Source organism: Gorilla gorilla, chromosome 15 (genome assembly GCF_029281585.2).
Source record: "Gorilla gorilla gorilla isolate KB3781 chromosome 15, NHGRI_mGorGor1-v2.1_pri, whole genome shotgun sequence".
Classification (NCBI taxonomy): domain Eukaryota; kingdom Metazoa; phylum Chordata; class Mammalia; order Primates; family Hominidae; genus Gorilla; species Gorilla gorilla.
In genome coordinates, this window is record NC_073239.2 from 117,246,158 (window position 1) to 117,266,263 (window position 20,106).

The 20,106-nt window shown below is 57.8% G+C and overlaps 1 protein-coding gene and 1 non-coding gene across 18 annotated transcripts; one reads left to right on the forward strand and one right to left on the reverse strand.

The window, feature by feature from the left end:
* Positions 1-1,819: 1,819 nt before the first annotated feature.
* On the reverse strand, positions 1,820-17,304 carry SLC25A29 (solute carrier family 25 member 29). 17 transcript variants are annotated; one of them, XM_055361552.2, is made up of 6 exons: positions 16,959-17,300; positions 15,896-16,082; positions 6,522-9,592; positions 6,328-6,399; positions 3,995-4,078; positions 1,820-3,733 (listed from the first exon to the last, which is right to left on the reverse strand). In XM_055361552.2, the coding sequence occupies exon 6, from the start codon at positions 3,695-3,697 to the stop codon at positions 2,984-2,986; it is 714 nt and encodes a 237-aa protein (XP_055217527.1). In that variant the 5' UTR covers positions 3,698-3,733; positions 3,995-4,078; positions 6,328-6,399; positions 6,522-9,592; positions 15,896-16,082; positions 16,959-17,300; the 3' UTR covers positions 1,820-2,983. The 17 variants fall into 17 exon arrangements, with proteins under 17 accessions (XP_055217527.1, XP_055217522.1, XP_055217521.1 ...); XM_055361547.2 differs by having other exon boundaries at positions 3,995-5,837; XM_055361546.2 differs by having other exon boundaries at positions 5,619-6,399.
* A 1,325-nt stretch (positions 17,305-18,629) lies between these two features.
* MIR345 (microRNA mir-345) lies at positions 18,630-18,739 on the forward strand. The gene has a single exon (NR_106420.1). It is a non-coding gene; the product is annotated as a microRNA mir-345 (primary transcript).
* Positions 18,740-20,106: the final 1,367 nt, after the last annotated feature.

Here is a 20,106-nt window from a genome sequence, read left to right on the forward strand (position 1 = left end):
AGACAGCAAAGAACAGAACAGTCAGGACCTCGGCCACACTTTGTAGGGGGTGCAGATGTCCTTCCGCCGCTCCATGCTGGCACTTGCCCAAGATGTGTTGGATGCCCTCCGGGAACTGGAGACTGTCCTCGACTCAGGAGGAGAGGCTGGCCCCTGGGAGGTGGAAGGAGGTTTTCCTCTTCACTGCACAAGCCTGGGTTCTGGTAGTATTTTTAGTTTTTAGCACCTTCATATATCACTTATTCCAAATAAATTCAAATCAGAGGCCGGGCGCAGTGGCTCACACCTGCAATCCCAGCACTTTGGGAGGCTGAGGCGGGTGGATCACTTGAGGTCAGGAGTTTGAGACCAGCCTGGTCAAGATGGTGAAACCCTGTCTCTAATAAAAATAGAAACATTAGCCAGGTGTGGTGGTGCACGCCTGTAATCCCAGTTACTTGGAGGCTGAGGCAGAAGAATCACTTGAACCCGGGAGGTAGAGGTTGCAGTGAGCTGAAAGAGCACCACTGCACTCCAGCCTGGGCAACAGAGCAAGACTCCATCTCAAAAAAAAAAAAAAGTTCAAATCAGGGAGAAAAGAAAATGTAAAATAAATTCATTAAAAACAACAACTCCACTCCCTGCCTGGCAGATGTGTTGGTCATGTGAGGCCGCTGAACTGGGAAGTGGGAGGGAGCTGGAAGCCCCCCGCCCCTTCACCTTGCTCCTTGCCGCACCACTCCTCACTTCTGAAGGGCTGGCCTGTCTGTGTGCTGTCCCCAGAGGGCAGGCAGCCGCAGGGTTCGTGGAGAAGCCCCAGGGTGAGCAGGGCTCAAATCAGTTCCTGACAAGGGTCACGTTGGGGCCTTTCTAGAGAGTGCAGATGTGTGGAGAGATCCAGGGTGATGGGCACCACAGCCACGGGCCACACTCAAGCTGCCCTGAGAGATTCAGCCACCCAGGCCTAGACAGGCAAAGGGGCTGCCAAAGCTGGACATGGAGGAGCTAGGGAAGGGGCCCCTCTCTGTGCCCATGGCCAGGGTGTGTCCCCCACCCCTGGGAGCTTCCCCTGGTTTATTTCAGAGTAAAGAGAAGCGAGAGAGGCCAGGAGACCCCAGGGGTCAACAGCCAGCTTCCTCCCCGCCTCCTGCCTCCCTGTAAAGCCCAACTTCCCAGGCTAGCACTAGGGTTAAACAGGCACAGGAACTGGGGCCCCTCCCCGACTCCCCCTTGTCAGTGGGCAGAGCTTCTTGGCTCAGCACTTGGGAGGGAAAGCCTCCAGGGCTGGTGGCTGCAGAGGCTCAGGATGCCAAGGGCTGACTCCAGGAGGCTGAACAGAACTGCAGGTGAGGTGGGCAGTGAGACTCCCACACCACACCTTTGGCAAAGCTCCAGGATGCCCTCTTCCAGGAAGCCCTCTCTGACCTCCTAGGCTGGGTTAAGTACAGTTGTGCCCAAGTTGCCCGGGTGGCTGAAATGGTCAGCTCCACTCAGACCTCCCCTCTTCCAGGAAGCTGTTTTGGGGACACGCCCTGCCCCTGCTGCCCCGCCCGCCAGTGCCCCTCACCACAGGCCTCTCTCTCTCATTGCTGGGATGATGATAGCAGAGGGGCATCTGCTGAATGGCCAGGCTGCACCAGCGTGTTCACGCCCTTCATTAGCTTGCCTTGCAGATGAGAAAACAGCCTCTCAGATGTATCCACAACTGCCCAGGTCACATGGCCAAGGCTGCTGTCAGGGTCCAAGGGCACACGCACCCCTGAGCTGGCCCCTTCGACTCCAGGGCAAGGGTGCTGAATGAAGCCCTTTCCTCCACCATATGCAAAGGCAGCCTCGCCACTTAAAAAACAAAGAACACTTTATTCCCTTGACAGTTTCTGTACAGCGACACCAGGCTGTGCAAAGCCCAGTGTCGTCTTCACTGAGCACATTCCCCAGGACGCCTGGTGCAGCCCTCTTCTGCCCCAGGCCCCAACTAGCCACCCCTGTGCCCACTAGCGGGCCCTGTGCCTTCACAGGGATGAAGCCCTGGCACTGAGAATGCCTGGGAGGCACCGTTTGCTGGGGAGCAGAGGGACTGACCTTTGGCTTCTTTGTGGCTGGAGGTGTTCCAGGCCTGGTGAGGGGGTCCCATACTGTTCTCTGCTGAGCCCTCTGAACGCTTTGGGGGATCCTGGCTGGCGGTGGTAGGTGGGCCGGAGACTCAGTTGTCCGTCAGCTGGCCATGTCCCCATTTTATGGACAGGCAGCCTGAGGCCCAGAGGCGGAAGGATTTCTCCTTGCCACAGCTGCATCACACTTGGTCTAGACCTCCACCGCTGGCCTGTTTGCTCCCCACCCTAGTCCCGCAGGCTGATATGGTGCCTCCAGCAGACTCCATGGCTTCCCGGAGGGTGCAGGGTCCCCAGTTCACCCTCCAGCAGGAGTGGCAGCAGCTGGGGTACCCCTAGCAGTGGCATGTGGAGAAGCTGGGGTATGCAGAGGATCCAGTTCTGTGACACCAGGAGGCACACCAAGTTTTCCTCTGTCCCTAACACAGACCAGAGGGGTGGCCCACCACCCCCCCGGCTGGAGGATGTGTGGAGTTAGCAGGTCCCTGGGTGGCCCCTTGGTTGGCCATCAGAGACCCCTGGGAGCCAGTCTGCAGGGCAGGAGCACAATGACGTGGCCAGGATCCCAGAAAGGGGCTGGAGTGTCTGCCTCAGTTTCCAGGATAACGGTGCAATGGCCTCAGCCAGGCCAGGTGCTGGCTGCTGCTGGGAATAATCTCTGACCTTCGTGACTCTACATTGTGGGTGTGAGGGTCCTTATTTCATAGACGAGAATACTGAGGCAAGTGCAGTTCTCGGCCAAAACTACCCAGCTGATCAGCAAAATTCAGCCCACGTCTGATAGACTCCACAGCCCGCAGCATCCGAGCAGGAAGCAGGGCAATCGACTCAGGGGCCAATTTATGTCCCAGGTTTCTGAGAAGGAGCCCTGGGGAAGGAGGGCGGGGTGAGCGTCACAGGCTGGAGGGCTGCGCCAGGGCAGGCCCCGCAGGGGCGGCGGGCACAGCCTCGCCCTCGGGCCCGGCCTCCTCGCCGCGCGCGTAGGTGAGCACCACCGTGACGGTGGCGAAGGTGGCAGCGTTGACGGGGAAGGCGCGCAGTAGCGTGGACGCCAGCCCCCGTGTGAAGACGCGCCAGCCCTCGGCGCGGTAGCTCTGGTGCACGCAGTCCAGGATGCCGCGGTAGCGTGGGGCGCCCCGCAGTCCGTCCGCCTGCAGCCGCGACTTGACCACGTCCACAGGGTAGGTGGAGAGCCAGGACACGATGCCCGACGTACCGCCCGCCAACAGCAGCTTGGGCACCAGCAGGCGGTCGCCCGGCTCGCAGCCCAGCGCCCGCGTGAGAGCGTCATAGGTGAGGAAGTAGACGCCGAAGCTGGGCGTCTCACGCAGCAGCGTGGACACCATGCCCCGGTTGACGCCACGCAGACCCTCGTGCCCGTAGATCTGCGCGAGGCAGTCCAGCGAGCCCTTGTAGGTGCGCGCTGGGCCCGCGTCCTGCAGCTGCAGCCGCGTCTTGGCCAGCTCCATGGGGCAGCAGATGACGCACTGGATGGCGCCCGCCGCCGCACCTGCCAGGAACTGGTTGAGGGGAGAGTCGTGGCCCAGGGCCCGGAGGGTGTTGCCCTGCACCCCGAACACCAGCGCGTTGATGAAGGTGAGCCCCATGAGTGGCGAGCCCAGGCCCTTGTACAGGCCCAGCACCTGCGGGGACAGAGATGCCATCAGAGCCGGCAACGCGCACCTCCCGGGCCCTCCACGCGGAAGGGGGTCGGGGGATGGCAGCCCCAGCCCACCCCAGGGGCTCCTGAGGACCAAGCAGAATTTCGTTAGAACCTAGGTCCTGATTGGCCTCCTGGTCGTCCTGACACCTTCCTTCCTGGCTCTCTGGTCTGGGGTGGTGGCAGCCCGGAGGCTAGTTCCCCATCCTGTGCCTCCCGAGCCCCACCAGCCCAGGCCACTCACGCTCTCTTGCTTGATGATGGACTTGAAGCAGTGCAACGTCCCGCGGTACTGAGGCTTCTCCACGCTCTGGACCTGAAGCCGCACCTGGAAGGAGAGGGTCCAGTGAGAAGCAGGCAGGCAGGACCAGAGCACCCAGCTCCCGGGTCTGGTGCTTAGGCTGCCTGGGAGGGTCTCCCAAGGAGGCCGGGCACTCAGGCACAGTCTAAGACTTTTGTAATTCCAGGGCAGGGTGGGCCGGGTATCTATGCCTTCTCAGGATGGGGTGCCAGTAGGCCAACAGCTACAGGGACAGGCTGCTGGAGACAGGGTAGGGGGTCCCCGAGATCTCAGACCAGTTTAGGTTAAGCCTCTTGTTTACACTATGGCTGCACAGTGCACTGCCGGTGGGGCATGAACGACCTCCTGAGACCGGCCCGTTCTCCAGGTGATGCTTGTCATACTGCTGAGTGAGCGGCCCATGTCCCAGACTAGGCTGAAGGGCCCCTGCCCTAATGTCCCATCAGAGACTGGCTTCGAGGCAATAGGCACAAAAAGTGATGAGCCTGGCCAGGTGCAGTGGCTCACGCCTCTAATCCCAACACTTTGGGAGGCTGAGGCGGGTGGATCACTTGAGGTCAGGAGTTCAAGACCAGCCTGGCCAACGTGGCGAAATTGTGTCTGTAAAAAAAATTAGCCTAGTGTGGTGGCATACGCCTGTAATCCCTGCTACTCAGGAGGCTGAGGTGGGAGAATTGCTTGAACCCGTGAGGCAGAGGATGCAGTGAGGTCATGCCACTGCACTCCAGCCTGGGCGAGAAAGGAAGACTCCGTCTCAATCAATAAATAAATAAAAATAAAAGCAATGACCTTGGCTCCGGGAGCTCCTGCCTGGTCTCTGCCAGTAGCCTCTCGTGAGAACAGCAGTTATGAGTTAATAAAGTGGTGGCAAGAGAACAGCCAACAACCTCCTTGGGGACCCACGTCAGCAGCTCTGGGGCCTGGGACGCTGGTCAGGCCCCGCTGCCTCCGAGCCCAGTGGCCCAGAACCTCTTCCATGTCAAAGCGCTCTTTGTTGCCTATGAGCTTATCTTTGTTCAATGGGAGGCTCAGAGTTGCAGAGCGGGCGGTGGGAGTAAACTAGGTCAAGTCACATTCTCAGGGGCTGGTTCCCTAGGTCTGACTCAGAAATGATCATTCTTAACAGCCAGGGCCACAGAGCAAGTGCCTTCGGTACTAGGCAGCATGGGACAGGGGAGGGCTTCACACTCAATTATCTCAGCATTGGGACAACTGCCCCCATTTCCAAGATGGGAAGACAGGCTCAGAGATGTTTAACAACTTGGCCAAAGCTGTCCTCTCCAGGGACATGAGCAGCTGTGTTGCTCAGAGTGAGGGTGGGAGGGAGTGCTGGCAAGGGAGAGCCCTCACCGGGAACAGCCAGGCTTCTGCCCGGATTCTGGAACCTTTTCCAATTCTCTCCACCAGAATAGGTGGGCCCTCTATTGGTGAATGCACTTACAAAAAATGTTTTGTTAGGAAACAAGTACCATTTCAGTACCCCCAGGACTTCAACAGCTGGAAGCCAATGCTTCAAGATTGGCCCGAAGCACCCTCCCACCCTGGAGGCCCAGTTCTTGGCCAGCACCTTGATGCGAGGTTTGCTGCTCTCCCTTCAATGTTCTGGGGCCTCTGGGGGGATCTCTGTTCCTCCTGCAGCCCCAACACTGGCACTAAGAGGGCTGTGTGAGTAGAACTGATGTGACATGGAGCTGTCCCTTCCCAGGTTGGATACTCAGTGCCACCTGGGTAGTGTTGTGAAGTCTTTGCAGGTCACAGACACTGGTGAATGCCCAAGTCCAGCCGGCTGGGGAATGTCAGGCTTAGGTCAACTCAGCTTCTCCCACCAATGTGGGCAGAGGCCTCTCCCCACTTTGTTTCTGACCCCTCAGTACCCCTCAGTCTGTGACGAGGCCTTGCTCTCTGGGAGAGGAACTGTGGCCCAGTGTCCCAAGTCTTGTCATTTACAGCTCAGGCTCTTAAAATCTTGGGGTGCCAGGCTCTCCTTTGAGGATTGATGGGAACGGACCCACCCCTGGGAAACTAGTCATTTGGACACAAGTTTAGGAAGCTCCCAGCTCCCCATAGGGCCGAGAGACCCCCACGTGAGGACCCCCAATCCAGAGGGGGCTGGTTTTTTTTGGCCAGCCCGAGCCCCCACCCCAGGACCTGTGCTGAGCCCAAGCTTGCCTCACACCCTCCCTGTCCCCTGCTACGGAGGGAACTCTGGGGTTGGGGAGATGGGCATGACAGGGTGGGGTCCAGGCTGGGATCTGGTTCACCTGGTCTGTACTTACTAGCGCTCTCCAGGGTGAGGCTTACGCCCATCTACAACAAAGTTACACTTTTGCTATGGATGGAGACAGCCCCTAGCTCAGAAAGTAAAGGCGGTTAAAGCAACACAAAATTTCAACATCACATCCAGGCGCGGAGCCCCCACAGCCAGCCCCCACCCACCCTCCCCATCCCATGCCCAGGGATGGCCGGTCACCCCCTCATCATAGGTCAAGACGACTGCTCCCTGATTATTGCTGTGTCCAAGGAAGCAGGACAGAAAACTCCCTTCATGCAGAAACACGTGTGAAGGCCGTGTGCTTCAGGACGGCGGCTGTGGTTCTGGGCGCTATAGAGGAGATCCAGATCTTGGATTCTTTCAGTCCCAAGGGCCTGGGGGAATAGACTGTGACTGTCCCAGCCATGAGATAGTCTGTGGCCATGTGACAGTACAGACTGACACAGACGTGGGTGGCCCCTGATGATCCTAGGGTACAGCTGCAATTATATTTAACCAGGCAAAAGGGACCCGTGGTGTTGGAAGTGAGGACAGTGGGTCAGGCCTGTCATCCCAGCACTTTGGAAGGCCAAGGCAGGAGGATCACTTGAGCCCAGGAGTTTGAGACCAGCTGGGCAACATATCAAGACCCCATCTCTACTAATAACTTCAAAAAAAAATGAGCTAGGCATGGTGGTGTGTGCCTGTAGTTTCAGCTACTTGAGAGGCTGCGGTGGGAGGATTGCTTGAGCCTGGGAAATCAAGGCTGCAGCGGGCTATGATTGCACCACTGCACTCCACCTGGGGTGACAGAGCAAGACCATATCTCAAAAAAAAAGAAGGAAGTTAGGCCAGTGGAAGCCTCAGAAGAAGGGGAGGGAGGAGTTGATAGGAGCAGGAGGGAAGACTTCCAGAGGGCTGGCCATGTTCTGTTTCTCCTGGGTGGCAGCTCCCCACGCATGTGTTTTGCGATGACTTGTACACCTAGGATGTGTGCACTTTCCTTCTTTTTTCTTTTTTGAGACGGAGTCTCATTCCGTTGCCCAGGCTGGAGTGCAGTGACGCGATCTTGGCTCACTGCAAGCTCCGCCTCCCAGATTCACGCCATTCTCCTGCCTCAGCCTCCCGAGTAGCTGGGACTACAGGTACCCGCCACCACGCCCGGCTAATTTTTTGTATGTTTAGTAGAGACAGAGTTTCACCGTGTTAGCCAGGATGGTCTTGATCTCCTGACCTTGTGATCCGCCCACCTCAGCCTCCAGAAGTGCTGGGATTACAGGCATGAGCTACTCGCCTGGCCAGGATGTGTGCACTTTCTATATGTGCTGGACCTCAACTAAAAACAAACAGTAGCCAGGCGTGCTGGCACATGCCTGTAATCCCAGCTACCCAGGGGGTTGGGGGGGGGAACTGAGGCGGGAGAATCACTTGAACCCAGGAGGAGGAAGTTGCAGTGAGCCAAGGTTGTGCCACTGCACTCCAAACTGAGTGACAGACACAGACTCCATCTCAAAGAAAAGAAGTTCAGCTTTTTAAGGTAGGTATGTCCAGATGTGATGCTGCTGGAGCCACAGAGTGGCAAAAACAAAAACAAAACAAAACAAAAGGATCACATATAGATCTTCTCAAAGACCACCCTCCAGACGCCAGTGAAGTAGGGTCTGGGGAGTAAAATCTCATGGGCTGGAGAAACTCCTGTCCCTGAGTCACTTCAGGGGTGCTGCTCGCGGGCTCAGTGGCTCAGGACAGCAAAGCACCAGAACGAAAGTGCTCCCAGGCCTGCCAGGGGCTGCCTGAGGGGGCCAGGCAGGAGCCCAGCAGGTCTGGCCAATTCATAGCTCAGAGAGCCCAGGCCTCCACGGAGCTGGAAAGAGGAAGTGAATATGAAGCACTTCTTGGCTGCGAGAGGCGTTCACAACACATGACCACGAGACATAAACACAGTGCAACGTGGACACTGCCAGGCTGTCCTGGGCTGCTCCGGCCTGGGGGAGGCTTCACGGGTGGCCTGGCTAGGCAGCGCGTGGGCATGGCTGGGGCCGGGGGCTGTGTGGGCAGGCTCTGCACAGCCTCACTCTCGGCAGGCCGGTGCAGCAAACGTGGGGCCACTGCCTGCCAAGAAAGCCTGGCCCTTCAGCATCCTCCCCAAATTGGCCTACAGTAGATAGAAGAGTTGTGCTTTTCAGAGCTAGCATTTAATCCAACATAAATTATGCTGTTGAGCACTGGCACGACGACAACATTTGAGCCCAAAGATACAGGGACCTGCCCAAGGTCATGCAGAAAACCGGCTGGCAGAGGGGCCCGGACCTGCACAAGGCCCAAGGACAGAGCTTTTTAAGGTCACAGCCAATGCAAAGGCCAGGCCCTCACTCTTGTGCTGGATGCAATCCACCCCTTATGGTAAGTCACTGTCTCTGCCAACACACACCTGGGCTCACCGGAAAAGGAGACCAGAAGTCTCCCGCAAACCCAGCTCAGGGTGCGCATCCTGCCTTGCCGTCAGCTGTGCCTTCCCTCAGTGGGAAGAGGGGCCACGTGTAGCGCTGCCAGCAAGCACAAGGCTGGTCTGGTGCCTGCCACTCACAGCTTGCCCTGGGGCCAAGGAAAAAGAGCGAGGAAGGGCCCCACTGGGCTACTTTCAGAACACACAGCCCAACTGCAAGTGGAGGGTGGGGGGTTTATTGGGGAATTTCCAGCTGGAGGACATAGATTTCCTTGGTTTCCGTTCTAGGGGTCTGAGAACCTGGAACTCCGGTTCATGGAGGTGTGGGGTGTTATCAAGGAACCGGCTAACAGGGCCCCTCCTCAGGCCTCTGGCACGTGGGAAACCATCACTCGGATTCTCTGTAAGGATGATCACCACTCCGTGAAGATCATGTTCATGGGAGATACGAGTTTTGTTTTTTTTGTATTTTCTCTCTGAACTTTTCTTTCTTTCAAGGAACTGTTTGGGAGAGTTCTGCATGGGAACATGTGGGTGCCCTTGCTCTGGGTGGGAGAAAACCTCAGCACCTCGGTTCCAGCTGGCCAAGCCCAGGATGGACTTGGCCATGAACCCAGCATGCGGATCAGCCCCAGCTGGGAGATGCCAGGACAAAGCAGTGAGGAAGGTTCAACCCGGCCTGGTGTAAAAGCAGCTGCCCACCTGGGGCTGTACACGGAAACAGGCTTCCAGCCACCCCAACCCTGTGAGCCTCTCTCCAATGTACGCGCTGAGGAAAAAAAAGCAGCGATGAGACTCACCTTGACCGTGTCAAACGGGTGTCCCACAAGCACGCCTGCCACACCTGGAGGAGGAGAGGGGGGACTTGTGACCCACATACCTCAGAAACGCAGTGCAGGGTGCTGGGCAGGAGGGGGTTCTGACAAGGAAGACTGGCAGGAGCTGCTGCCGGGGAAAGGACATTGACCAAGCACCTGTGGGTGCAGCAGGCAGATCCCATGAGCCCCTGGAATCCTCACGTCCAGTGGGAGGGTATGCATGTGACATCCCAAGGCCAAGCCAGCACCTGTCCCACTCAGCACTGGTGTCCCATCTGCGGGCTGCTGCTCTCCACGGCTGACTGGTCTGGGTGGCTGACAGCAGAAGTTGTCCCCTGGGAGGCTGCACACACTATTTCTGGGATGTCCCATTAATCCAAACACCTGACATGGGCAGGAGGCTCCAGAGATGTTGGACTTTGGGGTCAGACCCTCCCCAGATTTGAATATTCCCCCTGCCGCTCATCAGCCTGGCGTGCTCACAAATGACTCTGTCTCTCGGCCTCACTCTGGGCCTTACCTGTAAAGGTTTACCTCCCTCCCCCAGAGTGGCCATGGAGACTGAACAGGGTAATGGCCCCTTGGGAGTGACGACCCCAGGTCCTGATGCACTGGCTGATACCTCCGTCCCCTTCCCTCAGTGGGAGCCACCTTGAGCCCAGGGAGACAGCTTGTGACTGTGCGGTCATCCTTGGTTCTTCAGGTCCTGCCAAAAATCCAGCCCCTCTTGAAGGACAAAGGTTCACCCCTCCAAAATGGCTCACAAACACTTCTCAAGAGTCCTAAACGCTGTGCAGGTGGTAACCATCTCTGAGTCTTGCCACCACTGTGAGTAAGCAGCCTCATTACCCATTTCACAGGAGAAACAGGCTCAGTGAGGTCAGGTAACTGACTCTGACTCCCATGCTCCTCTCCCTGGAGTTTCACGTGGACATCTGTTCAAGCTCTCCCTTTACTGCCAGTAGCATTTATGTATAATTAAAACAGCTGGCATCTGCTGAGTAACAAACTAACACTATGACCCATTCTCACTCTTCCACTGGATGCCTGTGGAAGTTACTATGCATCTCCACAAACTGAACTTTGCATCTTTACCTATAACGTCCTCTCCATCCTTTAATACTTTGGACCTGGCCAGGTGTGGTGGCTCACGCCTGTAATCCCAGCACTTTGGGAGGCCAAGGTGGGCAGATCACTTGAGGTCAGGAGTTCAAAACCAGCCTGGCCAACATGGTGAAACCCCGTTTCTACTAAAAATACAAAAATTAGCCAGGTGTGGTGGCAGGTGCCTGTAGTCCCAGCTACTCAGGAGGCTGAGGTGGGAGAATTGCTTGAATCCAGGAGGCAGAAGTTGCAGTGAGCTGAGATCGCGCTATTGCACTCCAGCGACCCACAGAGCAAGACTCCGTTTCAAAAAAAAAAAAAAAAGTAATGGACCCTAAAACCCACTTGATACTAACTTTAACTTTGCCAATTCTGCTTTCTCTTTGGTTACATGGGACTGGTATGGTTTTGTCCAACTTGTAATTTTGGTGTTTTTGTTTTTTGAGACAAGATCTCACTCTGTCACCCAAACTGGAGTGCAGTGGCATAATCTTGGCTCACTGCAACCTCCACCTCTTGGGCTCAATCGACCCTCCTGCCTTAGCCTCCCAAGTAGCTGAGACAACAGGCATGAGCCACCACACCCAGCTAATTTTTGTAATTTTGGCAGGACGGGTCTTGCCATGCTGCCCAGGCTGTGTTCAAGAAAACTCCTGACTTCAAAAAAAGCCAAGCCTCCCAAAGTGCTGGGATTACAGACATGAGCCACTGTGCCCAATGTGTAGTTTTGAACCTTTTCTACTATCTTGTTTTGGATGTTTGTTGTAAACAACTATATCTGGATTTTGTTTTCTAACCCAGTCTAAAGCAGTCTGATTTTGCTGGAACAACCGAGGGATCTGACATTTTTATGCCACTTTATTTTAGGTAAATGGTTTATTTTACTCCTTTTTCCATACTTTTTGATGGTTTGGGAAAATTACTACTTATTCCCTTTCTTTTATTTATTTTTTATTTTTTGAGACAGAGTCTCGCTCTGTCGCCCAGGCTGGAGTGTAGTGTTGCGGTCTCGGCTCACTGCAAACTCCACCTCCCGGGTTCATGCCATTCTCCTGCCTCAGCCTCCCGAGTAGCTGAGACTACAGGCGCCCGCCACCACGCCCGGCTAATTTTTTGTATTTTTAGGGGTTTCACCGTGTTAGCCAGGATGGTGTCGATCTCCTGACCTTGTGACCCGCCCGCTTTGGCCTCCCAAAGTGCTGGGATTACAGACTTTAGCCACCACGCCCAGCCTATTCCCTTTCTTTTTTTGAGAGTCTTGCTGTGTCACTCAGGCTGGAGTGCAGTTGCACGATCTGGGCTGACTGCAACCTCTGCCTCCCAGGTTCAAGTGATTCTCCTGCCTCAGCAGGACTACAGGCCCGCCCCACCACACCCGGTTAATTTTTGTATTTTTAGTAGAGAAGGGGTTTTGCCATGTTGGCCAGGCTGGTCTAAAACTCATGACCTCATTGATCTACCTGCCTCGTCCTCCCAAAGTGCTGGAATTACAGGCGTGAGCCACCACGCCCAGCTATTTATTCCCTTTCTAATTGTTAATTTGTAATTTCAGCAAAGGTTTACTTCCTGCTTTTTATTTTTATTTATTTATTTTTTGAGACAGAGTCTTGCTCTGTTGCCTAAGCTGGAGTGCAGTGGCACGATCTCTACTCACTGCAAGCTCCGCCTCCCAGGTTCACGCCATTCTCCTGCCTCAGCCTCCTGAGTAGATGGGAATACAGGCGCCTGCCACCACGCCCGGCTAATTTTTTGTATATTTAGTAGAGACGGGGTTTCACCTTTGTTAGCCAGGATGGTCTCTATCTCCTATCTCCTGATCCACCCGCCTCGGCCACCCAAAGTGCTGGGATTACAGGTGTGAGCCACCGCGCCCGGCACTTCCTGCTTCTAATAAGTCTAATCATTATATAGAAACAGGGTAAGCACCGCCTCCCCCACGACTCTCTGCCTCCTTCTGCCCCACCTACCCCAGTAAGAGCTACCCAAAGAAGACTCCCATCCCTGCCACCTTCCACTGACATTTTCCTCATTGAGACCGTGAGACTTAATGCAGAACGATGCCCTCTCCTTCAATCTTGGGGTCTCTACTCATCAACTGCCATTCCATTAGAGCATTTCTTTTTTTTTTTGAGACAGAGTCTCACTCTGTCGCCCAGGCTGGAATGCAATGGCGCAATCTCAGTTCACTGAAACCTCCACCTCCCAGGTTCAAGTGATTTTTGTGTTTCAGCCTCCCGAATAGCTGGAATTACAGGCTCCTGCCACCACACCCGGCTGATTTTTGTATTTTTAGTAGAGGCGGGGTTTTGCCATGTTGGCCAGGCTGGTCTTGAACTCCTGACCTCAAGTAAGCCACCTGCCTCAGCCTCCCAAAGTGCTGGGATTACAGGCTTGAGCCACCAAGCTCGGCCCAAAATCTCTTTCTTTCTTTTTTTTTTTTGAGATAGTCTTGCTCTGTCACCCAGGCCGGAGTGCAATGGCGCGATCTCCGCTCACTGCAACCTCTGTCTCCCGGGTTTAAGTGATTCTCCTGCCTCAGCCTCCTGTGTAGCTGGGACTACAGGTGTGTGCCACCACACCCAGTTAATTTTTATATTTTTAGAGACGGGGTTTCACCATGTTGGCTAGGAGGGTCTCAATCTCTTGACCTCGTGATCCACCCATCTCAGCCTCCCGAAGTGCTGGGATTACAGGTGTAAGCCACTGAGCCCGGCTCAAAATCTATTTCTTAATCTGGTTGGGGAACAGTATGAATGCTTTGGGTGAGAATCCTGGGCCCAGGCCAGCCTTGGTCCTCTGGCTTTCAGTGCTGCAGATGAGAAATCTGCTGCCAATGTTTTTTTTTTTTTTTTCCTCCTTTGTCAATGATTTATTTATTCTGTGGGAGGTCGCTGAGATTTTATCTGTGGATTTCAAAAATGTCACCAGGAGATGCCAAGGGTGTGTCTTTTTCTTTAAAGTAACCCTGCCTGGAGCTCTACCAACACTTTCACTGTGCAGACTCATGCCCTCTTCTGATCAGGGAAAATTTCCACTATTATTTATTCATCATATTAATCATCTCCAGACCTGTTCCTTCTTCTTTCAGAGCCTCTAACATTCACAGGTGAATGAAGAAGCAACCACCAAGCCTATCTTTTCTTTCATGACTTCCATTTGGGTTTCTGGTTTTCTGGGAGGCCTTTGTATCCTGGAAACAGGAAATCCATCCTCTTTTCCACTTCAGCTTTTTAATTTTCTAAAGCTGAAAATCCTCATTCTAGAACCTCTTTTCTTGGGAAGTATCTGGATTTCCCTGGGTTTTGGAAACTGAACACCTGCCCAGGATGTGCCACTGGACTTTACTTCTCCCTCCAGCAGGGGGCCCCTCGAGGCCCCTCCATGTCCCTTGAAGCTAGGTCCAGCTGTGGGGTCCCCTTCCTGTGGGTGCATGGTCACGCCTCTGGCCCCAGACCTGCCCAGGTGACAGCAACAGCAGCAAGGCATGGGAGGGAGAGAGCAGAAAGACCCTCACGCCACTTGCCTCTGTTGGGAGGCCCCACTCCCACAAGGCCCCACTCAAGTCTCCCAGGAGAGGCACTGGTTCCCACTTTCTCTTCTGACTTGTTTCAGTACCCTTCAGCGAGGGGCTTGGTCTCCTTCACCCAGAAGAACCCATCCTCAGGAACAGCGTGGGCTGTGGGGACGGCCTCCATTGGAGGAGCCTCCTCACCACCTTTCTGAGCGCACGAGGAGGCCTCCAGTCACACCAGCAGAAGCGGAACCCTGTCTCCCAACTCCAAAGCCTACTGTCTACTGTCCTCCCTAAGCTGGGCTCCGGGGGCAATCCCCACCCAATAGTCCTCAGGGCTGGGCGGGGTGGGGAGGAACCACTGTCCTGGGGATGGCTGGTAGCAGAGGTGGTGGAAGAGGCAACCTTCCCTCTCGGGGTTTACCTCTCCTCCCGGGTTCTCCCACCCCTGGCTGAGCTTTTCTCTCTGTGCCTGCTTCTGTCCATCCAGAGCCCAGTGTCTATGTGGCCTCAAGATTCGGGTTGATCCCCCAGTAGGGGAGACGGGGAAGCATTCCAAACCTTCCACCACGCAAGGCCTCAAGGATGCTGTCAGTCAAGATGCTGGCCCCGCCTCCCTGAGAAGTTGAAACACGTGACCCACGCTAAGCGAATAGTAGAGGGTGGACAGTGCCCCTCCCCAGCCACCAAGGAGAAGCACTGGCATTATCTGCCCTGAGCCTGTAGGTTGGGGGCACCCCAAGAAGGAGCCAGGCAGGGGCTGCTGGGGTACAGGTCCCAAGGTGGGGTGCCTCTGGGCAGGCTGTCAGTGTGACCCCAGCTGTGCCAGGGACCTGGAGCCTGGGACACAGTCAGTTCACTGTCCTGAGGGGCCACCCCAGCACCCTGGAGGAAGGGGGAGAGGAGAGGACTGCAGGCTCACCCTGGCCATCAGAGGAGCATGTGGTGTGACTTTGCTCTAGTACCCCCACCTCTCTGGGCCTAGGTTTCTCCGATGAGACCAGGAGTGAGTCCCCAGGTGACTTCTGTCCTTGTCCACCTGGGAAGCTCAGGCTTACGCTTGTAGAGCCTTAGCTGGGCGTCCATTATGTGCCTGGGGGTTGCACGAAAAGCAGGGCCTGGGGGCAGGGGGGTGGCCTGTGGCCCAGTGCTACAGCACCAGACAGTGCCAGTGCTTCACCCACAAACCTGGGGCAGGGGGCATGGATATGATCTCTCCCAGGTGGGCCTATGAGGATGGGCAGCGAAGGACATTCCAGGCAAGGAGGCTGCGCGAGCGACGTGCAGAGAAGACCACGGATGTGCCGGGAGGCGCCAAGCAGGCCTGCCTTCAGAGGAAGTGTTCCTGCCCCAAACCCTGGTGTTTCCAGGAGAGCAGCACCGACCGTAGCGCCACTGCAGAAGGAACTCTGCCCATCCGGGGAAAGAATCCCCACTCCCCAAAGCCTGGAAGGAGGTGTTGGCCTGGGGACAGCCCTTCACCCCCACCCGCTGGAGCTGATATTGGGTGGGGAGCAAGGGTGGAGCAAACAGCGAGATCAGAAGCGGGAGGGGAAGGTGAGAATGGAATCCGCAGAGGACACGCCCCCTCTGTCCCCAGGGCACCCAGCGCTAGGGACAAACCCCCCAGCGATTAGCAGCAAACTCCGGGCTTTGTGCCCCGCAGCTTCCCACTGGGTAACCAACCGGGAAGTTCTAACTCCCCTCAGCGCACATCACCTCCCCAACACACTCCCTTTTCAACGAGTCTCTCGCCCAAGAAGCAGGCTCCGACGCCACAGGTTTAATACTTAAGGCCACCGCTAGCCACTCTTCCGCCAGGGCTCTCAGCGCTGGCCGGGAGCTGAGGGTTTATTCGAGCCAAATCCAAGTAGATGAAGAGCGGTGAACAAGGGCAGGTGCTGGGAGAAAAGTGGGACCAAACAGGGATAAGCGGCCGGCCCTCTCTGCAACTCCCGCCGCCAACCACCCTCCCCCGCCCCCGACATCTAAGTCCTGGTGAATAAATTAACCCTCAAGGTAAAAGCAGAGAAGCCACAGGCCCAACAGGGAAGTGCCGTGCCCGACGCCCACGGTCGGGGCATGGGAGAGCCTGGACTGCACGCCCGCCCGGGCCCTCCCGGGGACAACTGCATGGGAGGAACCCCAGAGCCGCGACCGCGCCTCGGAGAAGGTGCCCCACACCGGCTCGCCCGACCCACCCACCACCCCCCTTCCGCCCCCAACAGCTCACAAAACCGCGTAGGAAGGGGCGGCGTTCCAAGGCGTGACTCGGCGCCAGAGCGGTTCAGTGCCCTCCAAGGCCAGCCGAGTAGGGGGGTCGGCCCCGTAGCCCCAACCCCGCTGGACGGCTGCGCGGGACGGGGTGGAGTCACTCCCGAAATATACGGCCGGGGAGGGGGCCCTGCTCCCAGTGCGCAACGGATGGGGATGGGGGAGGGGAAGGAGATGAGCCCGGGACCTCGGCGCGGGGGGCAGTGGGGCATCCTCCCGGCAGTCCTGGCCTCCGCTCAGCCACGGTGCTGCCCCGGCGCCCCAGACCTCCCGTCCGAGCGTGACCAGAGAGAATAAAGACACCTGCCCTCGCGGACAGCCCGGGCCTGAAGTCAATTTACGCCCACGAGACCCGCCCGAGGCAAGAGAACTGTGGTCCCCATTCACAGACGCGGCGACCCCTGCCAGCGGGAAGCCGCGAGGCCAGGGCTTGCTGGTGGGCCGACCTCCCTCCCCGGACGCCTCGCCCCGGCCCGGCCCGGCCCGGCCCGCCGCCTCCTTACCCCCCGCGCATCCAGCCAAGAAGTCCAGCGCCATGGCCGGGTCCCCGGCGAGGCCGCCTTTCCTCCTCGTCCTCCCCCTGAGGCCCCTCGCCGGGCTGGGCGCCGTCGGGGTCCCCGAGCTTGCGGTGCCGGGGCTGGGCCTGGCTGCTCCTCCTGGCGCGGAGCCCGGGCAGGCGCGGTCAGGGATGGTGGGGATGGCGGCAGCGGCGAGACCCGCGCTGGTCCCTCGGCGGCGGCTGACTCGCTGGATCCCCTCGGGCCCGCGGTCCCTCACCTCGGGCCGCGCGCCCCGCCCCTTGTGCCTGCCGGCAGGGCCCGGGCGGGGGCGCCGAGCGAGGCCAATGGGCGGGCACGGCGCGGACAACACCCCGGGCACTGCGCTTCGCCGCCGCGCCTCATTGGCCGGGCGTGCGCGGGAGGCGGGGCGCGGGGGACGTGGTGGGCGCGCGGGCGGGGCGCGGGGGCGCATCAGACAAAGAGCGCGCTGGGTGCGCTGGGTGCGCAGGTCCGGCGGGAGGGGACGCGCGGGGTGGCGGGGTTGAGCCGAGGATCCCCCCATCTCGGAGTACGCGGGGTGGCTCTGGTCTGGACCGGGCCGGGAACCGGACCCTGGGTTCGGAGTCCGGCGCCGCCGCAGAACCTCAGCGCCCTAGTCTGTGCCGTGCGGACCCTGCGGCGATAACGGCCGTGGAGCGCCGGGACCTTCCGAGGCCCGCAGGCTGGGACGCCGCTAGTTGCGAAACTCCGCGAGCGGGAATCGCCCGTGGGGAGCCTCTGCCCGTCCCGCCTGCGCTCCCGCGGCGGCGGTGGCCTCCGGGGCTTCCGGCCTCCTGGCCGAACCCGCCGAGTTCTGGGGGTCGGACGCGCACGGGCGCTTCCTGCGGGGCCTGAGGCTGGGATTCGGGCGGAGAGCAGGGAACCTTAAAAGGGAAAGGGGCCATGGGGCAAAGGGCGCACCAGGCCTTCGGGCCACAGCTCCTTCCCGAGGACTGCGGGTCGCGGGAGCCACGGAAGGTTGTGGAGAGAGGGAGGTTCCTGGACTGGGCTGCGGAGTGGAGTCGGGCCAGATCGCAGCGCCTCCGTCAGCGGCGGCCGGACGGGGCGAGACCGGAGGGGCTCGGTAGGGGCCGCGCTCAGGCGCTGAAGTCGGAGGGCGCTTGGCTCTGGGTCACCAGGGTATCCATGGGCTGCGGGGATGAATGAGAGCCGAGTCTGACTCGGCCCCCCCAGGAGTCCCTGACATTCGCAGTGGCAATGGACTGCCCTGGTCCCTGTGGAGGATCCCATTCGGTGACTTCCCACCAGCCCTTCCCCAGCGCCTCTGGAGGTCCAGACTGTCAGGTTGGAGCCTGGGAGCAGGGACGGGCCAGGCGCTTTCTCTTCGCTGTAGGAGTCAGATCACAGCCTTAGGCCGGGCCCAGCTTCCTTCTTCAGGGCCTGCAGGCAGGCAGGGCCACACCGTGTGCCACGTTTCCAGGTTTAGGGTCACATGGTTCTTTTATCCAAATTCCAGTGGGTACCTACCTCCTGGAGGTGCAGGTCGAAAGGTTCTGTGTGTTTGGTACTAGGACACACAGGTAGGTGTTGTCAGTAGTGCAGCCTGGTGCTAGGGGCAGGGGTCCCCAGTGCTCATGTTAGTTTCCTTTTAGAGTCTAAGTAGAATGTTAAGCAGAGACCCAAACCCTAGGTCTGCTGACTCCTAGTCCAGGGCTCGTGATGGCTGGTGGGCCCTGAACGAGGGGTCTGGAGGCCTGGGTTTGAATATCGCCAGCCTCTCTGACCCACCTGGTTGCCTCAGGGAGGCAGGTGTGGGGATGGGGGAGAGTGGCCCATGGGCCAGAAAAGCAGTGGTATGGGGGCCCCAAGAGAAGCCCAGACCCAAAAGGGCAGGAGCTGGCTGTGGGGCTACTCAGGTGGCTGGAGGCCTCCTGCAGACACGGTGATTACACTGGACTACCTACATGTAGTCACTTACCTTAGGAACAGGGTGTCCTTGGGATGCTGGAGGGCTCATGAGGTAAAGCACAAATCCCTGCACATACATTCCTGGTTGAGGAGGTTTGGGAGGAAAATCCAGTACCTTAACAGCATGTGGCAGTAGTGAGAAAATGATGGAAACCGATAAGGAGACAAGCATGACCTGTTTTGCTTTGTTATTGAGAGAATGCACATGCCTTGAAAGTTATGCTTGGGGCAGGTTGCACTGATCTCTCAGTCCCTGGGGTCCTTGGGAAGGGGCCTAGTAGCCTGGTAAACAGTAGGTATTCCATAGTTGAGCTTCAGAAACCTCCTTGAGGCTGGGTTCAGTGGCTCATGCCTGTAATCCAGGCACTTTGGGAGGCTGAGGCAGGAGGATCGCTCGAAGCCAGGAGTTTGAGGCCAGCCTGGGCAACATAGTGAGGCCCCATCTCTAAAAAAAAAAAAATCGGCAGGATGTGGTGGTGCATGCCTGCAGGCCTGTAGTCCTAGCTACTCAGGAGGCTGAGGCAGGAGGGTCACTTGAGCCCAGGAGGTCAAGGCTGCAATGAGCTATGATCGAACCATTGTGCTCCAGCCTGGATGACAGAGCAAGACCCTATTTCAAAAAGAAAAACCTCCTTGCAGGGAGGGTCCTTTGGTGAGAGAGCTGAGGCAGGCTGTGTGAGGGCAGCAGTGGGATCGTGCCAGGCCTGGGAGATGAGGAGTGCGGGCCCTTAGCTGTGCACTTTGCAAGGAGAGGGCAGGGTTCTGGGTGTGTGTGTGTGGTCGGGGGAGGGCTGTTGGATTTGGGGACTAAGGTCAACATGTGGGGGACAGTGGAGGACTGGGCTCTGGGACAGATCTGCCTGACCTGACCCGCCAAGGGAGCCTCAGCTCCCTTGTGGGTGCCGGGGGGCTGCCTTCAGCTGGAAGTACCCTGGGGGCAGGTCCCAGGTCTGTCCCCTTCATCTTGGTGTGCCCAGGGCTGTCCCCTTCATCTTGGTGTGCCCAGGGCCTGCACAGTTGACACTGGGTGGGGGACATTGGGGAGGGGGTGAGGACAGGCACTGGAAAGGGATGGGGTCACACGGGTGTGCTGCTGGGTTACTAAACTTTGCAAAGCCACGTCTTCCTGAGCACCCTGTTTCCCTGCTGCCTGGGAATCATGCACTCAGTCGGCGCACTGCCC

Coding starts and splice junctions, on each gene's coding strand:
- SLC25A29 (XM_019009698.4), bottom strand. CDS start 9,795: ATGTCACATGCATACCCTCCCACTGGACGTGAGGATTCCAGGGGCTCA. Junction 9,593..9,722: donor TCTGCCTGCTGCACCCACAG/GTGCTTGGTCAA, acceptor CTCCTCCTCCAG/GTGTGGCAGGCGTGCTTGTG. Junction 4,079..9,548: donor ACCCGTTTGACACGGTCAAG/GTGAGTCTCATC, acceptor CTCTCCTTCCAG/GTGCGGCTTCAGGTCCAGAG.